This window comes from Bufo gargarizans, chromosome 6, assembly GCF_014858855.1.
Source record: "Bufo gargarizans isolate SCDJY-AF-19 chromosome 6, ASM1485885v1, whole genome shotgun sequence".
Lineage (NCBI taxonomy): Eukaryota > Metazoa > Chordata > Amphibia > Anura > Bufonidae > Bufo > Bufo gargarizans.
Window position 1 is genome coordinate 379,138,447 of NC_058085.1, and position 23,788 is coordinate 379,162,234.

Below are 23,788 nucleotides of genomic sequence, written 5' to 3' on the forward strand. Positions count from 1 at the left end.
AATTGTGGATCTGCAAAGCACTATGGTCATCTGAATAGGCCCTTACACTGTGTTTTAATTGAAGGAGCTCCCTGACCTCTGACCCAGGGAGCAAAGGGGGTGGTGGGGTCCATGGTGTTTGTATATGTTCATAATCAGTGCATGTTTTTATAACTAATTATGTAACGTCTGATGAACGCACCACGCACTTTATTAAACCACCAGGGAATGTTGAATAAGTACAAAATCTATTTTTCAAATTTTCTGTTAAACCTGGGATGTGCCCGAAAAATATGGTAAATACTGCTGTTCTGAAAGAGCTGTATTAAATCACATCATATCCAGGATGGAGCACAGAAAGCAAATAAAACATGTTAGCACGGCTGCTTGGTCACAGATTCCTCAGAGATAATCCGTACATGTGATTTAGTAAAACTTAAGACTGATGACGCATATTGGGGGGCAGTGTAAAATTTCTTCTTCAATATCAGAAAATCCTAACGCATTGGAATGTTCTAAAAACATATAGGTCATATGACCGCTAGAGAACATAAACTGCTACCCCAGTGTTACCTTTGTGTCCCCGCTCACACTCTCTGCTCCACTCAGGGGTTTATGATCATTCGGTTCTTTACTAAAAAAAAAAAAAAAAAAAAATTTAAACTGACTGACAAGAAAGAAGTTAAAAAAGGATTACCAGATAACCCAAACACAAGCTTTACTCGGTGTACACGAAGCATAGCACGGACAGACATGAAAGGAGTAGCGCCATCTTCGAGAGAGCGGTAGAGCGCTTGTGCCCTTATCAGCTCATCTTATAGCACAAAGAGCACGCACATTCAGCCAAGCAGCACCGTGACGTCAAAGCACTACTTCCCTGAACTGTCCATCAGGCTTAAAAGGTAACACCTACCATTTGAACAGAAAAACGAGATTTTTGTACTTACTGTAAACTTTCTATTCTGTTCATTGGGGGACACAGGCTTGACCATGGGTACAGCTGCTGCCACTAGGAGGGGGACACTGAACACATAAGTGTGAACTACTCCCACCAGCTATACCCTTCCTACAGGGACTAATCTGAAACTGTTAGGCCCCTTTCACACGAGCGAGTTTTCCGCGCGGGTGCAATGCGTGACGTGAACGCAAAGCACCCCCACTGAATCCTGACCCATTCATTTCAATGGGTCTGTGTACATGAGCGTTGTTTTTCACGCATCAGTTCTGCATTGGGTGAAAATCGCAACATGGTCTATATTCTGCGTTTTTCACACAGCCCTGGCCCCATAGAAGTGAATGGGGCTGCGTGAAAAACGCATTGCATCTGCAAGCAAGTGCGGGTGTGATGCGTTTTTCACTGATGGTTGCTAAGAGATGTTGTTTGTAAACCTTCAGTTTTTTATCACACGCGTGAAAAACGCATCAAAACGCATTGCACCCGCGCAGAAAAAAACTGAACAACTGAACGCAATCGCAGACAAAACTGACTGAACTTGCTTGCAAAATTGTGCGAGTTTCACTGAACGCACCCTGAACGCATCCGGACCTAATCCGTCACGCTCGTGTGAAAGGGGCCTTAGTAGAAGCAGAAAAAAAACTAAAGCAGAACTATGTAAAAACCCAGAACCGAACCAGGACACAATGAAGGCCAACCAAAACTAGAGAACGGTGGGAAATGTGTCTCCTAATGAACAGAAGAGAAAAAGATTTTACAGCAAGTTAAAAAATTTAGTTCTCTCATCCTTGTCATTGGAGGACAGCGGCTGGACCATGGGACCTTCCAGAGCAGCCCCAAGGGTGGGCCAGAAAACAAAGATGTAGAAACAGATAGAGAACCGCAGTCTGTAGCAGTTTGCACCTTAAAAGGGAATCTGTCACCTGCTTTTACCATTTTAAGCGGTCACCATCGCCATGTTCACTAAAGTACCTTATTTCCTGAAGTCGTCTTCTTACTTTATTTCGTTTTGTCCTTTTGATAAAAAAGCCCTTTTTATGATATGCTAATGAGGCTCCAAGGTGCCCAGAGGGGCGTTTTTTTTCCCTCTCTGGTGCCCAGTGACGCCCCCCTGCAGTGCCCAGCCCGTCTTGATTTGAATCCCAAGAATGCCTCCTGATCCTGAAATAACCTCCCACAGCCCCGGCAAACGGTTCCGCCCCCTCCCCACGTCATCGTCTACCCTCCCCACGTCATCGTCCTTCTTCCTGTCGGCGGCCAGAAAACTTGCGCAGGCGCAATACCGCCTGCGGGATCATCAACCTCCTCAGGAGCTTAAAGGGGTTCTTCACTTACATTTAACTGATGATCTATCCTCTGGATAGATCATCAGCTTCTGATCGGCGGGGGTCCGACACCCGGGACCCCCGCCGATCAGCTGTTTGAGAAGGCAGCGGCGCTCCAGCAACGCCACGGCCTTCTCACTGTTTACCGCCGGGCCGCCCGCCCACTGACGTCACGACTTGTATCAACTAGAGTGGGCGCGGCTAAGCTCTGTTCACTTGAATGGAGCTTAGCCGCGCCCACTCTAGTTGATACAAGTCGTGGTGTCAGTGGGCGGGCGGCCCGGCGGTAAACAGTGAGAAGGCCGCGGCGCTGCTGGAGCGCCGCTGCCTTCTCAAACAGCTGATCGGCGGGGGTCCCGGGTGTCGGACCCCGGCCGATCAGAAGCTGATGATCTATCCAGAGGATAGATCATCAGTTAAATGAAAGCGAAGAACCCCTTTAATGATCGCGCAGAAGGATTTCCAGTGTTATAGTCAATAGGGGAGGGGGAAGGGGGGGATTGGGTTGCAGTTTTCAAATCTACCTATTAACTCAGAGTTGAAGTTGCTGAAACCACTCCTATCAGGTTAAGGAGCCAATAGTCTCTTCTTAAGGACCACCCCTTTTGTGATGTCATGTCTGCTATTTAAGTCAATGTAACTTGAATAAAGCTCTCTCTTCTACCATGGCTCAGGGGGATGAGAAGATGCTTTCATGAAATCACCTAGTGTGTCTGGTCTCATTATAAAAGCAGTATGATGCGTCCATACTTATACTTGTAACTGATTTGGCACCACATAAAGATGATGAGAATCACAAAAATTGCGATAAGAGGCATGCATTTAAATGCAGTTACTGTAAAATCAGGTAAATGAGAGGACTCTGAGATAACAGATCCTCTTGAAGTGGGAGACACCAGGGATCATCAGAGAGAAGGGCCACAAGTGATGCGTGCCACACATGATGCTGCCAACCCAGGGCCACGAGAATGACTGGAGACCATCAGACTTGATTTTCTGAGAAGCCATGGAACGAGAGGAAGAGGTGGGAAGACGTATGGAAACTCAAGCTGGCTCCATGGAATCACAAACGCGTGGGCTGCCAGAGCCAGAGGATCCTTGTAAAGCAGGAGGCCATAAGATAAACGTCCGACCGACCCCACCTGTTGCAGATTGCTTGAAAAACCTGAGGATAGAGGGCCCATTTGCCTGGATCGAAGCGTTCCCCACTGAGAAAGTCTGTGATCCAAATGTCCATGCCAGGAATGTGAACTCTGCCCATCAGAGCATGACTGTTATCTCTGTCATGGCTGCAGGACTCTGGGTGCCACCTTGGTGGATGAGGTAGGTGACCGCCGTGGAGTTGATAGACTGAATGTGAACCAGATGTCCCAGCAGACAGTCTGTCCAATGAAGCTGATGCCCTGGTGTGGAACTGTACAAAGGTGGCTGACACAGATGGGCACATCAAGGTAAGCATTCTTGATATCTATCGAGGACAGATAATATCTGGACGCAATGACCGACTTTAAGGACTCCACCCTGAAGTGCCTCACCCGATGGAAGTGGTTGAAAGCATGAAGGTCCAGGATGGGCTGGACCATCACCTCCCTTTTTGGGGACAACAAAGAGATTGGGGTAAAATCTGGAACGATCACGTCCTGCAGCGGGAGAGTGTGGATGGCTTGAAAAAAGGAACGGGTTGTGGAGGGAGAGTTCAAAGAAGAACAAAAAAAAATAAAAAATAGTGAACTCCAGCTTGTACCCTTCAGAGATGACTTCTTGCACCGAGACGTCTGAAACGTCTGCCAAACAAACCTGCTGGAACAGGTGTAGACTGCCTTCCACTGGAATGGGATGGGGTCAGCAAGTCATGCTGAGGGGGGCTTCGCAGTGTGGGACTTGGAACCCTGACGCCAAGAGGGACACCGGTTTATGGAGGGTTTGCTCTTTCGATTATGGATAGACCTGTCGTCCGGTTGCTTTGGGCTAGGGAAATGCCAAAAGGGTAAAGAAAAAAAAAAAGAAAAAAGGTCAGAGGTCAGCTCTTTTTGGACCTGGTGAAATGAGGGGATTTGTTCGGTAGAAAATGGGTGCTTTTACCACCCGTAGCGTCACAAATGATCTCATGCAGACACTTGTCAAAGAGTCTAATGCCAAAAAAGGAAAGGGCTGTTAAGGCCAGTTATGACACATTATCCACTGACCAGCAGGAAAGCCAGAAAGTGCGGCAGGTAGCCACAAGAAGGGCCGAAGAGCAGGCCATAAGCCTGGCCGCATCCAAAAAGGCCTCACACATGTAAGAGCTGATGTGTGAAATTTGCAGAGCAATATCAGAAAGCTCCTCAGGAACGTCCCCTGAAGTGATACCCTGTCGTAGTTTGTTCGCCCATTGTGCTATGGCCTTGCTCACCCAGGTAGAAGCAAAAACTGTACGCAAGGCTGAACTGACCACTTCAAAAGAAGATTTTGGAAGCACAGGCCGCAATGGAAGCCCGGGCCTCAATTTTCAGCGGCAACCGGCGGCAGGAGGATGCCCGAACAAGCAGGTTACAATGAAGCTGGGACCTCGATTTTCTTGCAGTGGCAAATGGAGCCAGGGGTTAGAGTTATGCATTGAAAAAAAATAAAAAAAACACAGGCCAATAGCATGAACAAACAGGGCAGGGAAAGGGTTAATCTGTCTGACGTTTTCAGCCCACCCCGATTCGAGCCGTGTAACCTTACTCAGTATGCGGCCCCTTGGGGAGGGCTACTACGCCGGCATCAGGGGGGAGCTTTCTGAAGGAGCGGCAAAGGTGACCCTGACGCTGTTCCTTCTTGTCTTCTGGAGGTGGGGAACGAACAGCGAGCTCCGGGACCCACTGGTCTCCCCCCTCATGGGTGGGAAAAACAGGTGCCTTAAGGTCACCTGTAGCCCAATCATAGAAACCTAGAATGTGTCGGCAGATAAGAACCATTTGGCCCATCTAGTCTGCCCAATATACTAAATTGGTATGGTTAGCCCCTGGCTCTATTTTATATGAAGGATGGCCTTATGCCTATCCCATGCATGCTTAACCCCCTCAGCCCCGCTAGCTGAAACCCCCTTCATGACCAGGCCACTTTTTACACTTCTGCACTACACTACTTTCACAGTTTATCGCTCGGTCATACAACTTACCACCCAAATGAATTTTACCTCCTTTTCTTCTCACTAATAGAGCTTTCATTTGGTGGTATTTCATTGCTGCTGACATTTTTACTTTTTTTGTTATTAATCGAAATGTAACTAAATTTTTGCAAAAAAATTAAATTTTTCACTTTCAGTTGTAAATATTTTTTTTTTAAAAACGACATCCATATATAAATTTTTCGCTAAATTTATTGTTCTACATGTCTTTGATAAAAAAAAATGTTTGGGTAAAAAAAAAAAAATGGTTTGGGTAAAAGTTATAGCATTTACAAACTATGGTACAAAAATGTGAATTTCCGCTTTTTGAAGCAGCTCTGACTTTCTGAGCACCTGTCTTGTTTCCTGAGGTTCTACAATGCCCAGACAGTACAAACACCCCACAAATGACCCCATTTCAGAAAGTAGACACCCTAAGGTATTCGCTGATGGGCATAGTGAGTTCATAGAACTTTATATTTTTTGTCACAAGTTAGCGGAAAATGTTTTTTTTTTTTTCCCTTACAAAGTCTAATATTCCACTAACTTGTGACAAAAAATAAAAACTTCCATGAACTCACTATGCCCATCATGAAATACCTTGGGGTGTCTTCTTTCCAAAATGGGGTCACTTGTGGGGTAGTTATACTGCCCTGGCATTTTAGGGGCCCAAATGTGTGCGAAGTAGTTTGAAATCAAAATGTGCAAAAAATGGCCTGCGAAATCCGAAAGGTGCTCTTTGGAATGTGTGCCCCTTTGCCCACCTTGGCTGCAAATAAGTGTCACACATGTGGTATCGCCGTACTCAGGAGAAGTTGGGGAATGTGTTTTGGGGTGTATTTTTACATATACCCATGCTGGGTGAGAGAAATATCTCTGCAAAAGACAACTTTTCCCATTTCTTTTTTTATACAAAGTTGGTATTTGACCAAGATATTTATCTCACCCAGCATGGGTATATGTAAAATGACACCCCAAAACACATTCCCCAACTTCTCCTGAGTACGGCGATACCAGATGTGGGCAAAGGGGCCCACATTCCTTTTAGGAGGGCATTTTTAGACATTTGGATCCCAGACTTCTTCTCACGCTTTAGGGCCCCTAAAAAGCCAGGACAGTATAAATACCCCACATGTGACCCCATTTTGGAAAGAAGACACCCCAAGGTATTCAATGAGGGGCATGGCGAGTTCATAGAAATTTTATTTTTTTGGCACAAGTTAGCGGAAATTGTTTTTTTTTTGTTTTGTTTTTTTTCACTTTCACAGTCTCACTTTCCGCTAACTTGGGACAAAAATTTCAATCTTTCATGGACCCAATATGCCCCTCAGCGAATACCTTGGGGTGTCTTCTTTCCAAAATGGGGTCGTTTGTGGGGTGTTTGTACTGCCCTGGCATTACATGTATGGCCAGCATTAGGAGTTTCTGCTATTCTCCTTATATTGAGCATACGGGTAATGAGATTTATTTTTTTCGTTCAGCCTCTGGGCTAAAAGAAAAAATTAACGGCACAGATTTCTTCATTCACATCGATCAATGTGGATGAAAAAAATCTCTGCCCCAAAAAAAAAAAAAAAATAAAAGAGGGGGAAAGGCGTCTGCCAGGACATAGGAGCTCCGCCCACATCCATACCCACTTAGCTCGTATGCCCTGGCAAATCCGATTTCTCCATTCACATCAATTGATGTGGATGAATAAGTCATTGCAGGGATTTTTTATTTTTTTTAATACAAAGTGTTTGCCAAAGCATATGAACACCGCCGCCTCCTCAGCTCATATGCCTCGGCAAACGTATATTTTACTGCAGAGGAGAAATCTCGTCTTGCAGCGCCGCATACACCGACTTTTGTGTAATCTGACAGCAGCGCAATGCTTCTGTCAGAATGCACATCAGTGCTGCAGCTAGTCGATCGGTTGGTCCACCTGGAAGGTAAAAAAAACAAAACAAAAGAAAAAACCAGGCCACAACGCAATAAATTTTATTAACTTTATAATAACATTTGAACAGAACATATAAACTTTAACCTTTTGAACTGAACGTTAACTTTTTTGCTTACTGGTGATTTTTATTTTTTTACCTTTATAGGACAAACCTCTCCTTCCCCATGGGACAATGTGCAAAGCGCAAATCGCCCAAAGATGTGGCGAAGTGCATTATGCACTTTGTCCCAGGTGAAAGGAGAGGTTTGCAGCAGCTGTGTGCGAATGGGCCCTAATAGCCCTGTGTACCTGTCCTGTGAGATGTGATCCCTATGCTAAGTGTACCTGTGTGTGGTACTTCCGGAAAGACTCCCCTAAGCATAGGGCAGGGTGGTCAGGACAGTCAGGACAGAAATAGCGGGTGTCACGCCTTATTCCACTCCTGCTACAGACACCACATCTTTTTTGGGGTGACGGTTGGGTTGAGGTACCAGCAACGACATTGGGGAAGTGTCACTCGTGTAGATGGCTCACTACACTGGTGGATGGGGCCACGGAACCTCCTGGATACAGGAGGTTCTCGATCTCTTCCTGAAATTTGAGGAAGGATCCTGTTCTCCCAGCCTTACTGTAGAGAACAAAACTATTATACAGAGCCAATTGAATCAAATATACAGACACCTTCTTATACCAGCGTCTGGTCCTGCGGGAAACTAAATACGGAGCCAACATCTGGTCATTGAAGTCCACCCCTCCCATGTGAAGGTTATAGTCGTGGACTGAGAGGGGCTTTTAAATGACACTGGTTGCCCGTTCTATTTGTATTGTCGTGTCTGCGTGAATGGAGGAGAGCATGTAAACGTCACGCTTGTCTCTCCATTTCACCGCGAGCAGTTCTTGGTTACACAAGGCAGCCCTCTCCCTCCTTGCAAGACGGGTGGTAACGAGCCGTTGGGGGAAGCCCGCGTGACTAATTTGCGCGGTGCAACAGCAGCCAATCTGTTCTAGGAACAAATGCCTGAAGAGGGCCACACCACACTTGTATAGAAATTGTCCACATAAAGATAGTGTCACCCTTATTTGGCAAGGGGTACCAAGTCCCAGACTGTCTTCCCACTGCTCCCCAGGTAGTCAGGGCAACCGACCGGCTCCAGGGTCTGATCTTTACCCTCATAGATCCGAAATTTGTGGGTATAGCCTGTGGCCCTTTCACAGAGCTTATACAATTTTACCCCATACCGGGCGCGCTTGCTTGGGATGTATTGTTTGAAGCCAAGGCGCCCGGTAAAATGTATTAGGGACTCGTCTACGCAGATGTTTTGCTCAGGGGTATACAAATCTGCAAATTTCTGGTTGAAGTGGTCTATGAGGGGCCGAAAGCTGGGTGGCCTCTGGGACGGGAGGTGGTGTTGTCGCTTAAGTGCAGGAAACGCAGGATGGTCTCAAATCGTGTCCTGGACATAGCAGCAGAGAACATGGGCATGTGATGAATTGGGTTCGTGGACCAATATGACCGCAAGTCATGCTTTTTGGTTAGACCCATGTTGAGGAGAAGGCCCAGAAAATTTTTAATTTCGGAAACTTGGACTGGTTTCCACCGGAAAGGCTGGGCATAAAAGATTCCCGGGTTGGCGGATATAAATTGAGTGGCATACCGATTTGTTTCTGCCACAACTAAGTCCAAAAGCTCCGCAGTCAAGAACAGCTCAAAAAATCCCAGGGCCGAACCGATCTGAGCTGTCTCAACCCGAACTCCAGACTGGGCGGTGAAAGGAGGAACTACAGGTGCGGCTGAAGTTGGGGACTGCAAAACAGGGTTTGCCAGCACCTCAGGGATTTTAGGGGCTCTACGGGCCTGTCTGTGCGGTGGCTGCGACGGGGTAACTATTGCACGTGCCACCGTGCCAGCTTCAACTGCCCTTCTGGTGCTCGCCACTTCACCATGTTGTACGGCAGTGCTGGTACTAGGTCCAGGATGGGCTGCGCTGCTGGTGTATGCCTCACCACGTAATCCGACAGCGCCAGCCCCACTCTGCTGCCCTTGAAGCGGATTCTGCGCAACCTGTGGTCTAGCAACACGGGCCGGGTACGCCTGGTGCTATCAGGGACCTCAGCCTCCTCGTCCGAACTTTGGGTCAGACTGCCACTGCTTTCTACAGGTTCATATTCTGACCCGCTAGATTCATCAGATGAGGGTTCCCACTCCTCATCCGACTGGGTCAGAAGCCTGTAGGCCTCTTCAGAAGAATACCCCCTGTTTGACATTTGGCAACTAAATTTAGGGGTATTCCCTGAGACTACCCAAGAAAAAAAGCAAGCCTGTCTTACAAAGGGGAGGCTAGCGAAGTACCGGAGGCCGCTGCGGTTGATAACAAATATCAAAACTGTTTTTTTTTATCGCCGCAGCGCGTGTAAAGTGATTGTGCAGTGATCAAAAAAAAAAAAATTTGGGGGTCACTGCGGCGGGGCTGGCGTGGGTGAACGCACGTGTGGGCGTCCGATCAGGCCTGAACGGGCAAACACTGCGTTTTGGGTGGAGGGCGAACTAAGGTGACACTAATACTATTATAGATCTGACCGTGATCAGTTTTGATCACTTACAGATACTATAAAAGTACAAAAGCTGATTAGCGATACGCTAATCAGCGAATAGCTAATCAGCGAATAAGTGACTGCGGTGCGGTGGGCTGGGCGCTAAACGATCGCTAAACTACGTAACCAAGGGGCCTAAACTATCCTAAAACCTATCAGTCAATACCAGTGGGGAAAAAAGTGACAGTTTACACTGATCACTTTTTTCCCTTTCACTAGGTGATTGACAGGGGCAAGAAGGGGTGATCAAGGGGTTAATTGGGGTGCTGGGGGTGATCTGGGGCTAAGGTGTAGTGTTTGGTGCTACTCACTGTGATGCCTGCTCCTCTGCTGAGACCAACCGACCAAAAGGACCAGCAGAGGAGCAGGGAAGCCATTTAACACCTTATATTTATAAATATAAGGTGTTAGATGGCTTCTGATTAGAGATTTTGAAAATCGCCAGCCTGCCAGCAACGATCATTGGCTGGCAGGCTGGTGACGAAATGGTTCTTCAACTTTTGCCGGCCCGCAAAGCGCATGGGTGGGCCGGCTCAGACCGAAATCTCGCGCCTCGAGAGATGACGCACGAATGCGTCCAGGAGGAATGAATCGACCACCTCCAGGACGCTTCCGTGCGTTAGGCGGTCCAGAGAAGGTTAAACTCCTTCACTGCATTTGCAGCTACAACTTCTGCAGGAAGGCTATTCCATGCATCCACTACTCTCTCAGTGAAGTAATACTTCCTGATATTACTTTTAAACCTTTGCCCCTCTAATGTAACACTATGTCCTCTTGTAGCAGTTGTTCTTCTTTTAAATATTCTCTCCTCTTTTACCTTGTAGATTCCCTTTATGTATTTAGCAGTCTCTCTCATCTCCCCTCTGTCTCGTCTTTCTTCCAAGCTCTACATGTTAAGGTCCTTTCATCTTTCCTGGTAAGTTTTATCCTGCAATCCATGGACCAGTTTAGTAGCTCTTCTCTGAACTCTCTCCAAAGTATCCGCTATCCTTCTGGAGATATGGTCTCCAGTACTGCGCACAATACTCCAGATGAGGTCTCACTAGTGCTCTGTAGAGCGGCATGAGCGCCTTCCTCTGTCTACTGGTAATGCCTCTCCCTATACACCCCAGCATTCTGCTAGCATCTCCTGCTGCTCTATGACATGGTCTGCCTACCTTTAAGTCTTCTGAAATAATGACCCCTAAATCCCTTTCCTCAGACACTGAGGTTAGGACTGTATCACTGATTGTATATTCTGCTCTTGGGTTTTTACGTCCCAGGTGCATTATCTTGCACTTATCAACATTACATTTTAGTTGCCAGATTTTTGACCATTCCTCTAGTTTTCCTAAATCCTTTTCCATTTGGTGTATCCCTCCAGGAACATCAACCCTGTTACAAATCTTTGTGTCATCAGCAAAAAGACCCACCTTACCATCGAGGCCTTCTGCAATTTCCCTGATAAAGATATTAAACAATATGGGTCCCAGAACAGATCCCTGAGGTCCCCACTGGTAACAAGACCGTGGTCTGAATATACTCCATTGACTACAACCCTCTGTTGTCTGTCCCTCAGCCACTGCTAAATCCATTTAACAATATGGGAGTCCAAGCCCAAAGACTGCACTTTATTGATAAGCCTTCTATGTGGGACAGTATCAAAAGCCTTACTGAAGTCCAGATAAGCGATGCCTACTGCACCTCCGCCATCTATTATTTTAGTCACCCAATCAAAAAAATCTATAAGATTAGTTTGACATGATCTCCCTGAAGTAAACCCATGCTGTTTTTCATCTTTCAATCCATGGGATTTTAGATGTTCCACAATCCTCTCCTTGAGTATGGTTTCCATTAATTTCCCCACTATTGATGTCAGGCTTACTGGCCTATAGTTGCCCGATTCCTCCCTATTACCTTTCTTGTGAATGGGCACAACATTTGCTAATTTCCAATCTTCTGGGACGACTCCTGTTACCAGTGATTTGTTAAATAAATCTGTTAATGGTTTTGCAAGTTCACCGCTGAGCTCTTTTAAAAGCTTTGGGTGTATCCCATCAGGCCCCTGTGACTTATCTGTATTAAGTTTACACAGCTGACTTAGAACCTCTTCCTCTGTAAAGACACATGCATCAAAAGATTCATTAGTCTTCTTTCCTAACTGAGGTCCTTTTCCTTCATAAGAACTGAACAGAAGTATTCATTGAGGCAGTCAGCTAGTTCTGTATCTTCTTCCATATACCTTCCTTTTGTTTTTAATTTGGCAATTCCTTGTTTTAGATTCATTTTTTCATTTATGTATTTGCAGAATTCCTTATCGCCTTTTTTCCCTGACTGAGCTCATTTCTCTTCTGCCTGTGCTTTAGAAGCTCTTATACCTTGTTTGGCCTCTCTCTGCCTAGTCTTATAAATGTGCCTGTGATCCTCTTTTTGTTTTATTTTTATAATTCTTAAATGCTATCTTTTTGTTTTTAATGATTTTGGCCACTTCTGCTGAGTACCACACTGGTCTCTTCCTTTTTTTGCTTTTACTGACAAGCCTAATGCAATTTTCGGTTGCCTTCAGTAGTGCCACTTTTAAGTAGTCCCATTTCTCCTGTACTCCAATGAAACTGTTCCAGTCTGATAGGGACTCGTATACCACTAATCTAATTTTAGAAAAGTCAGTTTTTCTAAAATCTAAAACTTTTGTTTTTGTGTGATGTGACTCAGTCACTGTACTTATAGTAAACCACACTGACTGGTGATCACTAGATCCCAAGCTTTCCCCTACAGTAATATCAGATACCAAATTCCCATTTGTGAATACTAAATCTAAAATGGCCTCCTTCCGGGTTGGCTCCTCCACTACTTGCTGTAGAGATAATCCCAGTAGGGAATTTAGAATATCTGTACTCCTGGCAAAACTAGCTATTTTGGTTTTCCAGTTTACATCTGGAAGATTGAAGTCTCCCATAATGATAACTTCCCCCTTCAATGTCATTTTAGCCATTTCCTCAACTAGTAGATCATCTAATACTTTGACTTGGCTAGGTGGTCTATATATCACACCTACACGAGTTACTTTAAGATTATCAAGCTGCAAGGTAACCCAAACTGACTCTAAATTGTTCTCGCCAACTTGTATCAAATTAGATTTCATGCTATCTTTCACATACAGGGCCACCCCTCCCCCCTTCTTGCCTTCTCTGTCTTTCCTGTATAGAGAGAACCCTGGTATTGTTATATCCCAGTCATTACTCCCCTTGAACCACGTCTCAGTAACAGCCACTACATCTATATTCTCAGATGCCATTATAGCCTCAAGTTCATTGATCTTATTCCCTAAACTGCGAGCATTTGTAGACAAGAATCAGCCGGAAAAAAAAAAAAAAAAAAAAAGAGAAAAAGGGATGTCTGCCTCCTATGGAGGCTAAGCTAAAACCGTTTTATCTTAGTCCCTGTAGGAAGGGTATAGATGGTGAGAGAAGCTCACACTTCTGTGCTTAGCGTCCCCCTCCTAGTATGGTCATCCCTGTGTCCTCTAATGACACAGATAAGAAATAGTGAGTGCTGGAGCTAAAGAGGAAGTAAAACAGGGAGGTGGGAAAAAACCTTTAATGTCAAAGGGGACATAGGCAAAAGGAGCAGTCAATCTCACACCGGGCTGTCTAATAATAGTAATTCCACTAACTTATCATTTTTTGGACTATAAGAAAGCACAGATCGGAAGCCCACGGAAGCACTACCAAGCACTTCCATGGGCTTTTGGGTCCGTACCTCCAAACCACAAAAGATAGGACATGTTTTATCTTTTGCTGTATATTGAGGATCGCGGACCCATTCAAGTCAATAGGTCTGCGCCGCAATATGCGATTCACGCGGCCGGTGCCTGTGCATTGTGGACCGCAATTTACAGTCAGCAGACGGGCATGGATGGCCTACGGTGGTGTAAATGAGCCCAAAGTCTTCTGTTTTTGGGGACTGTGGGGCTTTTTTTTTGTGTGTGTTAGCATTAGGGATAGGTTTAGAATAAGGGGTGTTTTGCTTCTAGTTCTGACAATGATTTTGGGGCAACAAGCAGGGCTGTGGAGTCGGTAGATAAATGCTCCGACTCCTCAGTTTTTTGTACTTCCGACTCAGACTCCTCTGTATTTAATATGCGAATGTATTTTATACATTCCTTGAAGGAAAGAAAGAAGTTCTTCTAAGCTCTTCTAGCACAGAGAGGTAGTTGGGCAGAAGCTGCTGCCTTCTCCTTTGTGTGCTGATCTTCTGCTGAAGATAGGGCAGTGGGAGGATCCAAGAAGGGACATTTATTTTAAAACATGATTTCCCTAGAAGAATCCCATAGTCATGTTTAAAGTTTAAGATAACATTCTGAGTTTACACGTTTTATAGCCTTAGCTGAATGACAGCAGTTTTTCCAATGGTTTACAGCAAGGATGTCAAACTCGTGGCCCTCCAGCTGTTGCAAAACTACAACTCCCATCATGCCTGGGCATACTACAGCTATCAGGGAATGATAGGAGTTGTAGTTTTGCAACATCTGGAGGGCCATGAGTTTGACATCCATGGTTTACAGCTTCAGTCTTGAACTATTGACCCTCCATTCCCTTCACTTATACAAGTGTCTCTAGTCCTGCAAAACACATATTTACTTAATCCCTTATCAGTGAGAGGCGAGGTAAACCATGGGCATTGTGTTCCCTGTAACATCAGAACACAACACAATGGAAAGTATATGTATTGCCACTCCTAATTGTGCATTGCGTGCCATATAGTGAAGCATATGAAAAGCTTCTTCACATCACTGAACGCGTTTGTTTTGCGGTTACGTGAGGCACTGCATGCATTGGCCTTTATTCTTACAGTAGAGAAGTCATTAATTATAACTGTTTATGAATTCGGACATTTAAACTTGCTTTTTTATTTTTTTATTCCAATTTAAATTTAGTAGGAGTCGGAGTCGGTTCATTTTTTGCCGACTCCGACTCCAGGTACCCAAAATTGACTCCGACTCCTCGACTCAGACTCCACAGCCCTGGCAACAAGCATGGCAGAACACGGAGCAATAACTGGAGACACATTTACTCGGTTAGGTGCATTTAATCAGGTGACCAGACGCGCCATTGCTATTTGGTCAGCAGATGACACACTAAGGTTAACAGGAGATGACCAAAACTTAACCCCTTCTACACTAGACCCCAAAGTTAATGACCTCGGTCCTTCCATTAAGTCACCAGAGAAGGTAGGTGGATCTTAATGACAGAAAAATATGATGTGAAGCCCTATGGCAAGGAGATGTTGTTACTTTTTGATCAATGGGAGCCTGACTCCTAGATCCCCACTGATATTTAGCACATAGGGGCCACAGTGCTAGGGAAAGGACCCAACAACCATGTCTATATAATGATTATGGATATCAAATTGGGGGACCACCTGTTCAGGGACCCTCCTCAAAGAGCCAAAACAGAGAGTCTCTTCTAACAGATCTGATCCGTCCTTGTATTACATGGCTGATCATTAATCTAAATGGTCATCATGTAATACTACATTTGCAATGAGCATGGGAAATGCTTACCGTATTTTTCACCCCATAAGACGCACTTTTTCTCCCCCTAAAATGGGGGGAAAAATGCCCCCGTGTCCTATGGGGCAAATGCTGCCAGCTTTACATCGCAAGCTGCGATGTACGAGCGAGCGGGGACTCGGGGAGGGACTGGGACTCGGAGCTGGGGGCCGGCAATAGTGGCGGGGCGGTGCAATCACTGTACTATAGCCCCGCCGCTCCGGTATACTAATTTAAAATGTCTTATTCAATTAATAGTTATTAAATATGCCTCTTCATTCCTAATAGTACCTTAAATCCTAACCGTTTCAGTACAATGCAGGCCGGGCGGGCGGCTGCGTAACTCCCTGATGTCACGTGCCTGTGCCGCCTACTTTATGAATGAAGCAGGCGGCGCAGGCAAGTGACGTCAGTGAGTGACGCACCGGCCGCCCGGCCTGCCTGCCTCCATTGTACTGAAGCGGTTAGCATGTACGGTACTATTAGCAGTTGGGGGGCATGTGTAATAACTATTAATTGAATAAGACATCTTATATTTGTATACTGGAGCGGCGGGGCGGGGGGGGGGGGATCTGTGGATGACATTTTTATGGAGGACATCTGTGGATGGAACAGTTATGGGGTGGGGGGGTCTGTGGATCGCACATATATAACAGTGTCCGTCATCCACAGATCCCCCCCCCCCCATAAGTGTCCGTCATCCACAGATCCCCCCCCCCATAACAGTGTCCGTCATCCACAGATCCCCCCCATAACAGTGTCCGTCATCCACAGATCCACAGTAATAGTGCCATCCACAGACCACCATTAGTTCCAAACCCACCAAACACAGCACACCTTTTGGTTAAAAATATTTTTTTTCTTATTTTCCTCCCCCAAAACCTAGGTGCGTCTTATAGGGCGAAAAAGACGGTAATTTAGCTGTGGGATATCGGGAGCCAATCGCCCCATCAGGAACATTTTAAATGAATGTACTGGACTGGTATCAGATTTACAGATCAGTGCAATACAATACAGAACCAATTATTTCATTTGTAGGCTTCATTCGTGAATATGGTGTAATACATCATCTGATAGGATGTGGCTATGATAATGCAATTATACTTGTAATATAGCCTGACAGGGTGACTACATATATGTTTATACTTGTAAAGCTATGTTCCACTGTTAAAACCCACCACGGGTTCCACAGCAAAAATGTGAGGCTGTCCGGTCAGTGGCGGATCTGCACGCAGGTTTAGCCCAAGTCAATAAGGCTAATCCACGAGCGGAAACTGCAGCAATAAGGCATCGATATGTCTTAATCATATGCTTGAAAACTTATTCCAAACCCACTCAATAATACACGTGATACTGTAAAGGTCAACAATATGTACATGGGAAGAATATGTATTACTGTACACTCACTGCACTGTGCTGTTAATGTTCAGAGGGGCAATTGTGGTTCAATAGGGATAAATGGTACACTTGAGAACATGACTATGAGCTTGTGCACAGTAGTGAAACATCTACCATGGTGGGTTGCTCACACCGTAGTCTACTTTCACACTGGCGTTTTGGTTTCCGTTTGCGAGATCCGTTCAGGGCTCTCACCAGCGTCCAAACGGATCAGTTTTGCCCTTAATGCATTCTGAATGGAAAAGGATCCACTCAGAATGCATCAGTTTGGCTTTGTTCAGTCTTCATTCCGCTCTGGAGGCTGCTTGCAGCGTTTTGGTGTCCATCTGACGAAACTGAGCCAAACGGATCCGTCCTGAAACACACAGTAAGTCAATGGGGACGGATCCGTTTTCACTGACACAATCTGGCACAATAGAAAACTAATCCGTCCCCCATTGACTTTCAACGGTGTTCAAGATGGATCCATCATGGCTATAGAAGACCTAATACAACTAGATCCGTTCATGACGGATGCATGCGGTTGTATTATAGTAACAGAAGCGTTTTTTGCAGATCCATGACGGATCAGCAAAAAACACTAATGCCATATGGGATCCCTGGGACGTTTACTGGGCTACGAGACAGCCTTAGAGAGCTGCTGAGATTAGTGTATCTCTCCCCCTCCCTTTTGTGTCTTTGTTCTTGTTGTTCGTCTTGTCTTGTTGTTATTCAGTGGTCCTATAATGGACTAATTAAAGACAGACGCAGTTTATTTTTCTTCTGTGCACTTTATTGTCATTAATGATTGACATTCCTCTTTCTGTTGTGGAATATTACTGAATGTTATTACTGCCTAGGTTACTGTGAATTCGGTGCTTCGTATGTTATGCCTCATACTTTGTACTAATGTGCATAGATCTGTTGTGGATATGCTTTGTCATTTCTTTACTCTTTAATAAATATACAATTATAAAAAATAAAAAAAAACACTAATGTGAAAGTAGCCTTTTCGAAAAAAAGGAAATAGTCACTAAACATAGCTGCATCACAATGGATCAGAGATACAGTGTAAAGGAAATAAAAGGGTTTTTAAAGATAATACTGAAGTTCTGAAAGATAATACTGAAGTTCTGAACGGATGCATGTGGTTGTATTATGTGAACGGATGCGTTTGTGCAGATCCATGATGGATCTGCACCAAACGCGAGTGTGAAAGTAGCCTTTTCTCTGATGAGTATGGGTAGCACAATAGGAGGAATGAGTACTCACGGTGAGATGGGCCTGCAGACCACAGAATGAGCCTTCCAGTTTTGCTTCTGGCACTCCACTGAGCAATAATACGTCTGATGACAGCGGGAGCAGCGGTTTTTTCCTGGACATAAGACAAGATTTGGTCTCCATATTTTTTCTAAACAATGTAAAAAAGTTTAATGGACGTGCAGACTGGAAATCAAGGTTAGTACTACGATATCTCCACAACTGATTCTGGACCTGCTGCCTTTAATCTCACATTTTTGTTATATATTATTATATAATAATTCTCTTATAATCATAAATGCAAAGTGAAGAAAAAGGAAGAAAACAGGATGAACTTAAGGCGCACCAAATGAACAAGCTCTCCATCATCCTACCGCAAGTCTAAATGTGGATTAGATGTGTGCATCCTGCAGATTTTGGGCTTTTTTTCCTTTCCTCTGACAGTTTCTGTAAGGCTTTGTGCACTCTGTGTCTGAGCCCTACGTTTGGCATATTTGCTGGGAAAAGCTCCCGATATAGACATCAAACGTACTCATAGGGCGCCATTTACCTGACACAAGTGTCCTTATTGGCCTCCTTGATGTACATCAGCATACCTTCTCTTCTACTCTAAGGAGCAGCAGACTGCACGTCAAAGGAATGTATGTCATGTGTTATGTTCTTTCACCATCACAATCAGTAAACGACTTACTAGAAGCCTGCACATGTTGGAATCTAACAAAATGTACACGTTGAGAAATCCTCCTGACATACACCTAGAGCAGTGATGGCGAACCTATGGCACGGGTGCCAGAGGCGGCACTCAGAGACCTCTCTGTGGGCACCCACGCCCTGGAAACAGTCTATGGTGTACCAGTATGCCTTAGACTTTTCCTGCCATTCATCAGCGCAGGGCGCACTATGAACAGCACAGGCAGAGCACTGAATGTAGGCAGGCTATTATAGCTAAATGATAAAGTACATGGAAGATACACTATACTGGACTGTAGTATTCAGGTTAAATTGCTGTGTTGGCACTTTGAGATAAATATGTGGGTTTTGGGTTACAGTTTGGGCACTCAGTCTGTAAAAGGTTCGCCATCACTGACCTAGAGTACTAGGCTCCAACGCAGTGTGCACAGAGACTACGGCCCAGATTCTGCGCCAAAAACTGGCTGAGCAGCAGCGCAGCAATCAGCTCCAATTGTTTTCATTGGGATGGTACGGTTTACTAAGAGATGCTATCTTGGAGGACCTCAATGAAAATAAGCAAATACCGCCATATCAGCATGGCTTCATGAGGGATCGGTCATAGTCCGACAGCCTCTCACCACGCTGGAGCTCCGTCCCCGTCCCCATTATAGTCAATGGGGACGGAGCGTCAGTCTGGCAGCACGGCGAAATAGCAGCAGGTCGGATCCGACAGGGTGAAAAGCCTGTCGGATCCGTCCTGCCGCTAGTGTGAAAGTACCTTTAGGTTGCATTCACACATACTCAGTCAGTTAAGACTTGTGTATTTTGCCCCTTTTGGGCTGTGTTCACATCTGCGTTGCAGCTTTCACTGCAGATTTTGTTTTAAGCGCTGCAGTTTACGGACCTGGCCCAGCATTGTGGCTTCTGTGATAAATGAAGAGAACAGAGCACTACTCTAATTTTTGGTACAGGATTTGATTATTGCTGTGTGATTTGAGCCTTATTGTGGCTCATTACTCTCATTCTATGGGACAGCAGTTTTACTTTAAGTGCTCGTTCAGAAGCCAGGATGAATGAGTCTGCATCTGTTTTGCAATTTTGCGGAAACGCTACAGACCCAATCATTTCAATGGGGCCGCAAAAGATGCGGACAGCACGACGTGTGCTTTTCGCATCCGTGGCTCCATTCCGCAGAAAGAATAGAGCATGTCCTATTCTTGTCATTTTCTATTATGGTTACGGCCATGTGCGGCCCGCTAATTGCGGAACGCACGCGGCCAGTATCAGTGTTTTGCGGATCCACAGAACACTACGGCTGTCCGAATGAGGCCTTAATCACAGTTTGTCGGTAGTTTACAAAAACTCTGTCCATGCTGAAATAAGTCAGTGCAGAGCATCTCTAATGTGAACAGAGCTGCAGTGTAAAGCATAGGGAAAAGATGCAGCAGCAGAATGTAGAGTTCAGATTAGGCTACTTTCACATTAGCACTTCCGTTTTGTCCCCATTCATTGTCAAAGGGGACAAAACTGAACTGAATGAAAGAATGAACCAGAATGCATTCCGTTCCGTTTGGTTGCGCTCCCATCGTGGACAGAATAATGCTGCAAGCAGCGTTTTTCTGTTCGCCATGTGGTGTGGAGCAAGGAGGATCTGTCCTGGCACACAATGTAAGTCAATGGGGAAGGATCAGTTTTCTCTGACAATAGAAATCGGATCCATCCACAATTGACTTTCAATGGTGATGAAGACGGATCCGTCATGGCTATAGAAGACATAATACAACTAGAGCCATTCACGACGGATGCATGCGGTTGTATTATTGTAACAGAAGCGTTTTTGCAGATCCATGACGGATCCGCAAAAAACACTAGTGTGAAAGTAGCCTTTTTGAAAAAAAAAAAAAAAAAAAAAAGGAAATAGTCACTAATCATAGCTACATCACAATGGATCAGAGATGCAGTGTAAAGGAAATAAAAGGGACGAAGCAGCAGGGACCTCGGGTGGAATAGCAGATTAATTTTAGAACACCTCAGCTTCCAGTAAATAATGCTGTGGAATAGGAGACAATGATCATAGCAGCACTGTTATGGAGCAAAGCTGCAGTAGAAATCATGGCAAAGGAGTAGAAGTTATTGTGGATTAGTGACAGCTCAGATGGAGTCACCCACATCCCTATGAAGCAGAGCTAATAAACCCCCCTTCTAAAGAGCGCTAGCAGGTGCACACATATGACATGACACAGCAGGGAGAGGTCTTACCAGTTAAACCACAGTTGGCGCAGGTGGGAGGTCGTTTCACTTCTTTTATAGATCTGAAAAATTCATCACCAATTGACAGAATATTTCGAGAGGGAATTCTCTGACTCCGTTCCTTGTTATGAAGAGCTGTGGCATCCTGCAAAGAAAAAGGTGCGATCAACCTCTGGGTGCCATGACAGGCTGGAATCACCTGCACACGGCTTCATCTAAAACTGCCAAACAAGATATAAAAAACAAATGAAGTAACTGGTAACGGTGCCGTACCGCCAGGACAATGCCGCTTATACTATACAGCGCAGAAGACCTCCCTGACCACAAGAGCTCGCACTCTACAGGAGAGAGGACCCTGCTGACCATAAGAGCGTAAGCTCTACAATTAGAGACCATAAGAGCTTAACCTCTACAGGAGGAGGATCATATTGACCACTGCAGCTTATATTCTAAAGCAGAGAAGTCCTCTTGTGACCATAAGAGCTTACCCTCTACAGGACAAAAGACCCTACTGACCAAAACAGCTTACACTCTACAGGAGGGAGAGGACCCTGTTGAGCATAAGAGCTTACACTCTACAGAAGAGTGGATCTACTGTTACAAGAGGTATACTTTCCCAATGGGAGAGAGACCCCACTGACCATAAGAGCTTGCACTCTACAGGAGAGAGTGAGAAGCCCACTGACCATAAGATCATCTACTCTACAGAAGGGAGGACATCTCTGACCATAAGATCTTACACTCTACAGGAGGCAGTAGTAAACATAAGAGCTTACAATCTAAAGAACATGTTAGGAGTAGGGGTCTGGGTGCTGAGACCACCACCACTCACTGATTTGAATGGGGTGCAGGGCTCAGAAGAATTGATCGGCCATCAGAGCCATTCCAGGGAGGAGGAGGACGAGGCCCCTGGATGTCTGCTGGCTCTGGTGACTGATGAAGTCCCAGGACGCGCACACACAACCATTCTAACCCATCTGCTGACGACACTTACAGATTTCTTGGACACCGTATCGCAATCTCCGGACCCTCTGAGGTGCGCCATGTTATCCTGTGAAGCCAACAACACAATTATAAATCATGTACAGAACTGAGGGTTTGCTACAATCGCATCCAGTATAAGACACTGTATTCACACTTTCTGTTAGAGGTATACTCTCCCAATAGTGGCCTGTGACAGATTACACGCCAGCTCCCAAAACAAACACACATCACGTCTTCCATATTCAGGTGACTCCTTAGGCTCCTTTCACACCTGCGTTCAGGTGTCCGCTCGTGAGCTCCGTTTGAAGGGGCTCACAAGCGGCCCTGAACGCAGCCGTCTGGCCCTAATGCATTCTCAGTGGAGGCGGATCCACTGAGAATGCATCCGCCTGCCAGCGCTCAGCCTCCGCTCCGCTCAGTGAGCGGACACCTGAACGCTGCAAGCAGCCTGGCCGTGCGGAGGCGTGCGGATCCGTTCCGACTTACAATGTAAGTCAATGGGGACGGATCCGCTTGAAGATGACACCATATGGCTCAATCTTCAAGCGGATCCGTCCCCCATTGACTTTCAATGTAAAGTCTGAACGGATCCGCTCAGGCTACTTTCACACTTAGAAAACTTTTCTAAGTTATAATGCAGATGGATCCGTTCTGAACGGAGCCACCGTCTGCATTAATATGAGCGGATCCGTTCAGAACGGATCCGATCGAACGCAGGTGTGAAAGTAGCCTTAGAGGGGTTGTGCAGTGTTATATTGATGACCTCACGATAGGCCATCAATATCTGATCAGTTGGGATCCAGATGCTCGCCCTATTTACCTGAATAGGAGAGGAGGCTGTAATTACACTGCACCGCTGCTGCGACAAGCAGGTAAACGCAGAATGGTGCGCAGCGATCACATGAGCTGATCGGGGGGGGGGGGCTTGAACCTGAGGATAGGTCATCAATATAACGACCGCCCATCGTCTTGGACAAAGTGCAAATGTTCCCGATTGCTCTTATAGAATAAGGCCTATTGCACACGACCGTATGGCTTTTTCAGTGTTTTGCGGTCCGTTTTTCATGGATCCGTTGTTCCGTTTTTTGTTTCCGTTGTGTTTCCGTTTTTCCGTATGGCATATACAGTATACAGTAATTACATAGATAAAATTGGGCTGGGCATAACATTTTCAATAGATGGTTCAGGAAAAAACGGAACGGAAACGGAAGACATACGGATGCATTTCCGTATGTGTTCAGTTTTTTTTGCGGATCCATTGACTTGAATGGAGCCACGGACTGTGATTTGCGGGCAATAATAGAACATGTTCTATGTTAAAACGGAACGGAAAAACGGAAATACGGAAACGGAATGCATACTGAGTACATTCAGTTTTTTTGGCGGAACCATTGAAATGAATGGTTCCGTATACGGACCGTATACGGAACGCAAAAAAAGGCCAGTAAACGGGAAAAAAAAACGGCCGTGTGCAATAGGCCTAAAACACCCGTAAAACCATTAAAGGAGTTTTCTGGTTATATTTAGTTATGATCTATTAATAAGACTGGCTCCCAACAAATCACCTGTATTATATTAATTCACCATTTATATAAACCTTCATTAAAATGTTATTAAAAAAATACATCAGATTATTGTACATTAATTGTTAACCAGGTATAAATCATGCGGAGCTCACGCATAAAAAAAATATAAAAATGGCCAAACCATTTATTATGACCGTTTTTGGACGGTATCTTGTTTAATGGATATTATTCTCCATGTATAAATTATAGCAGCGGCTTAGCCCATATATCTATTTTTCGATATTACA

The 23,788-nt window shown here is 45.2% G+C and overlaps 1 protein-coding gene across 1 annotated transcript in view; it reads right to left on the bottom strand.

The window, feature by feature from the left end:
- The window catches only part of TDRD1 (tudor domain containing 1), a 97,763-nt gene extending 75,727 nt beyond the window's left edge, over positions 1-22,036 (bottom strand). The window contains exons 1-4 of the mRNA XM_044299758.1: positions 21,986-22,036; positions 21,001-21,136; positions 18,082-18,184; positions 553-613 (exon numbers count right to left, since the gene is read on the bottom strand). Of these exons, the coding sequence (XP_044155693.1) occupies positions 553-613; positions 18,082-18,184; positions 21,001-21,136; positions 21,986-22,036 (351 nt within the window). The remainder of the gene's footprint in view (positions 1-552; positions 614-18,081; positions 18,185-21,000; positions 21,137-21,985) is intronic.
- Positions 22,037-23,788: the final 1,752 nt, after the last annotated feature.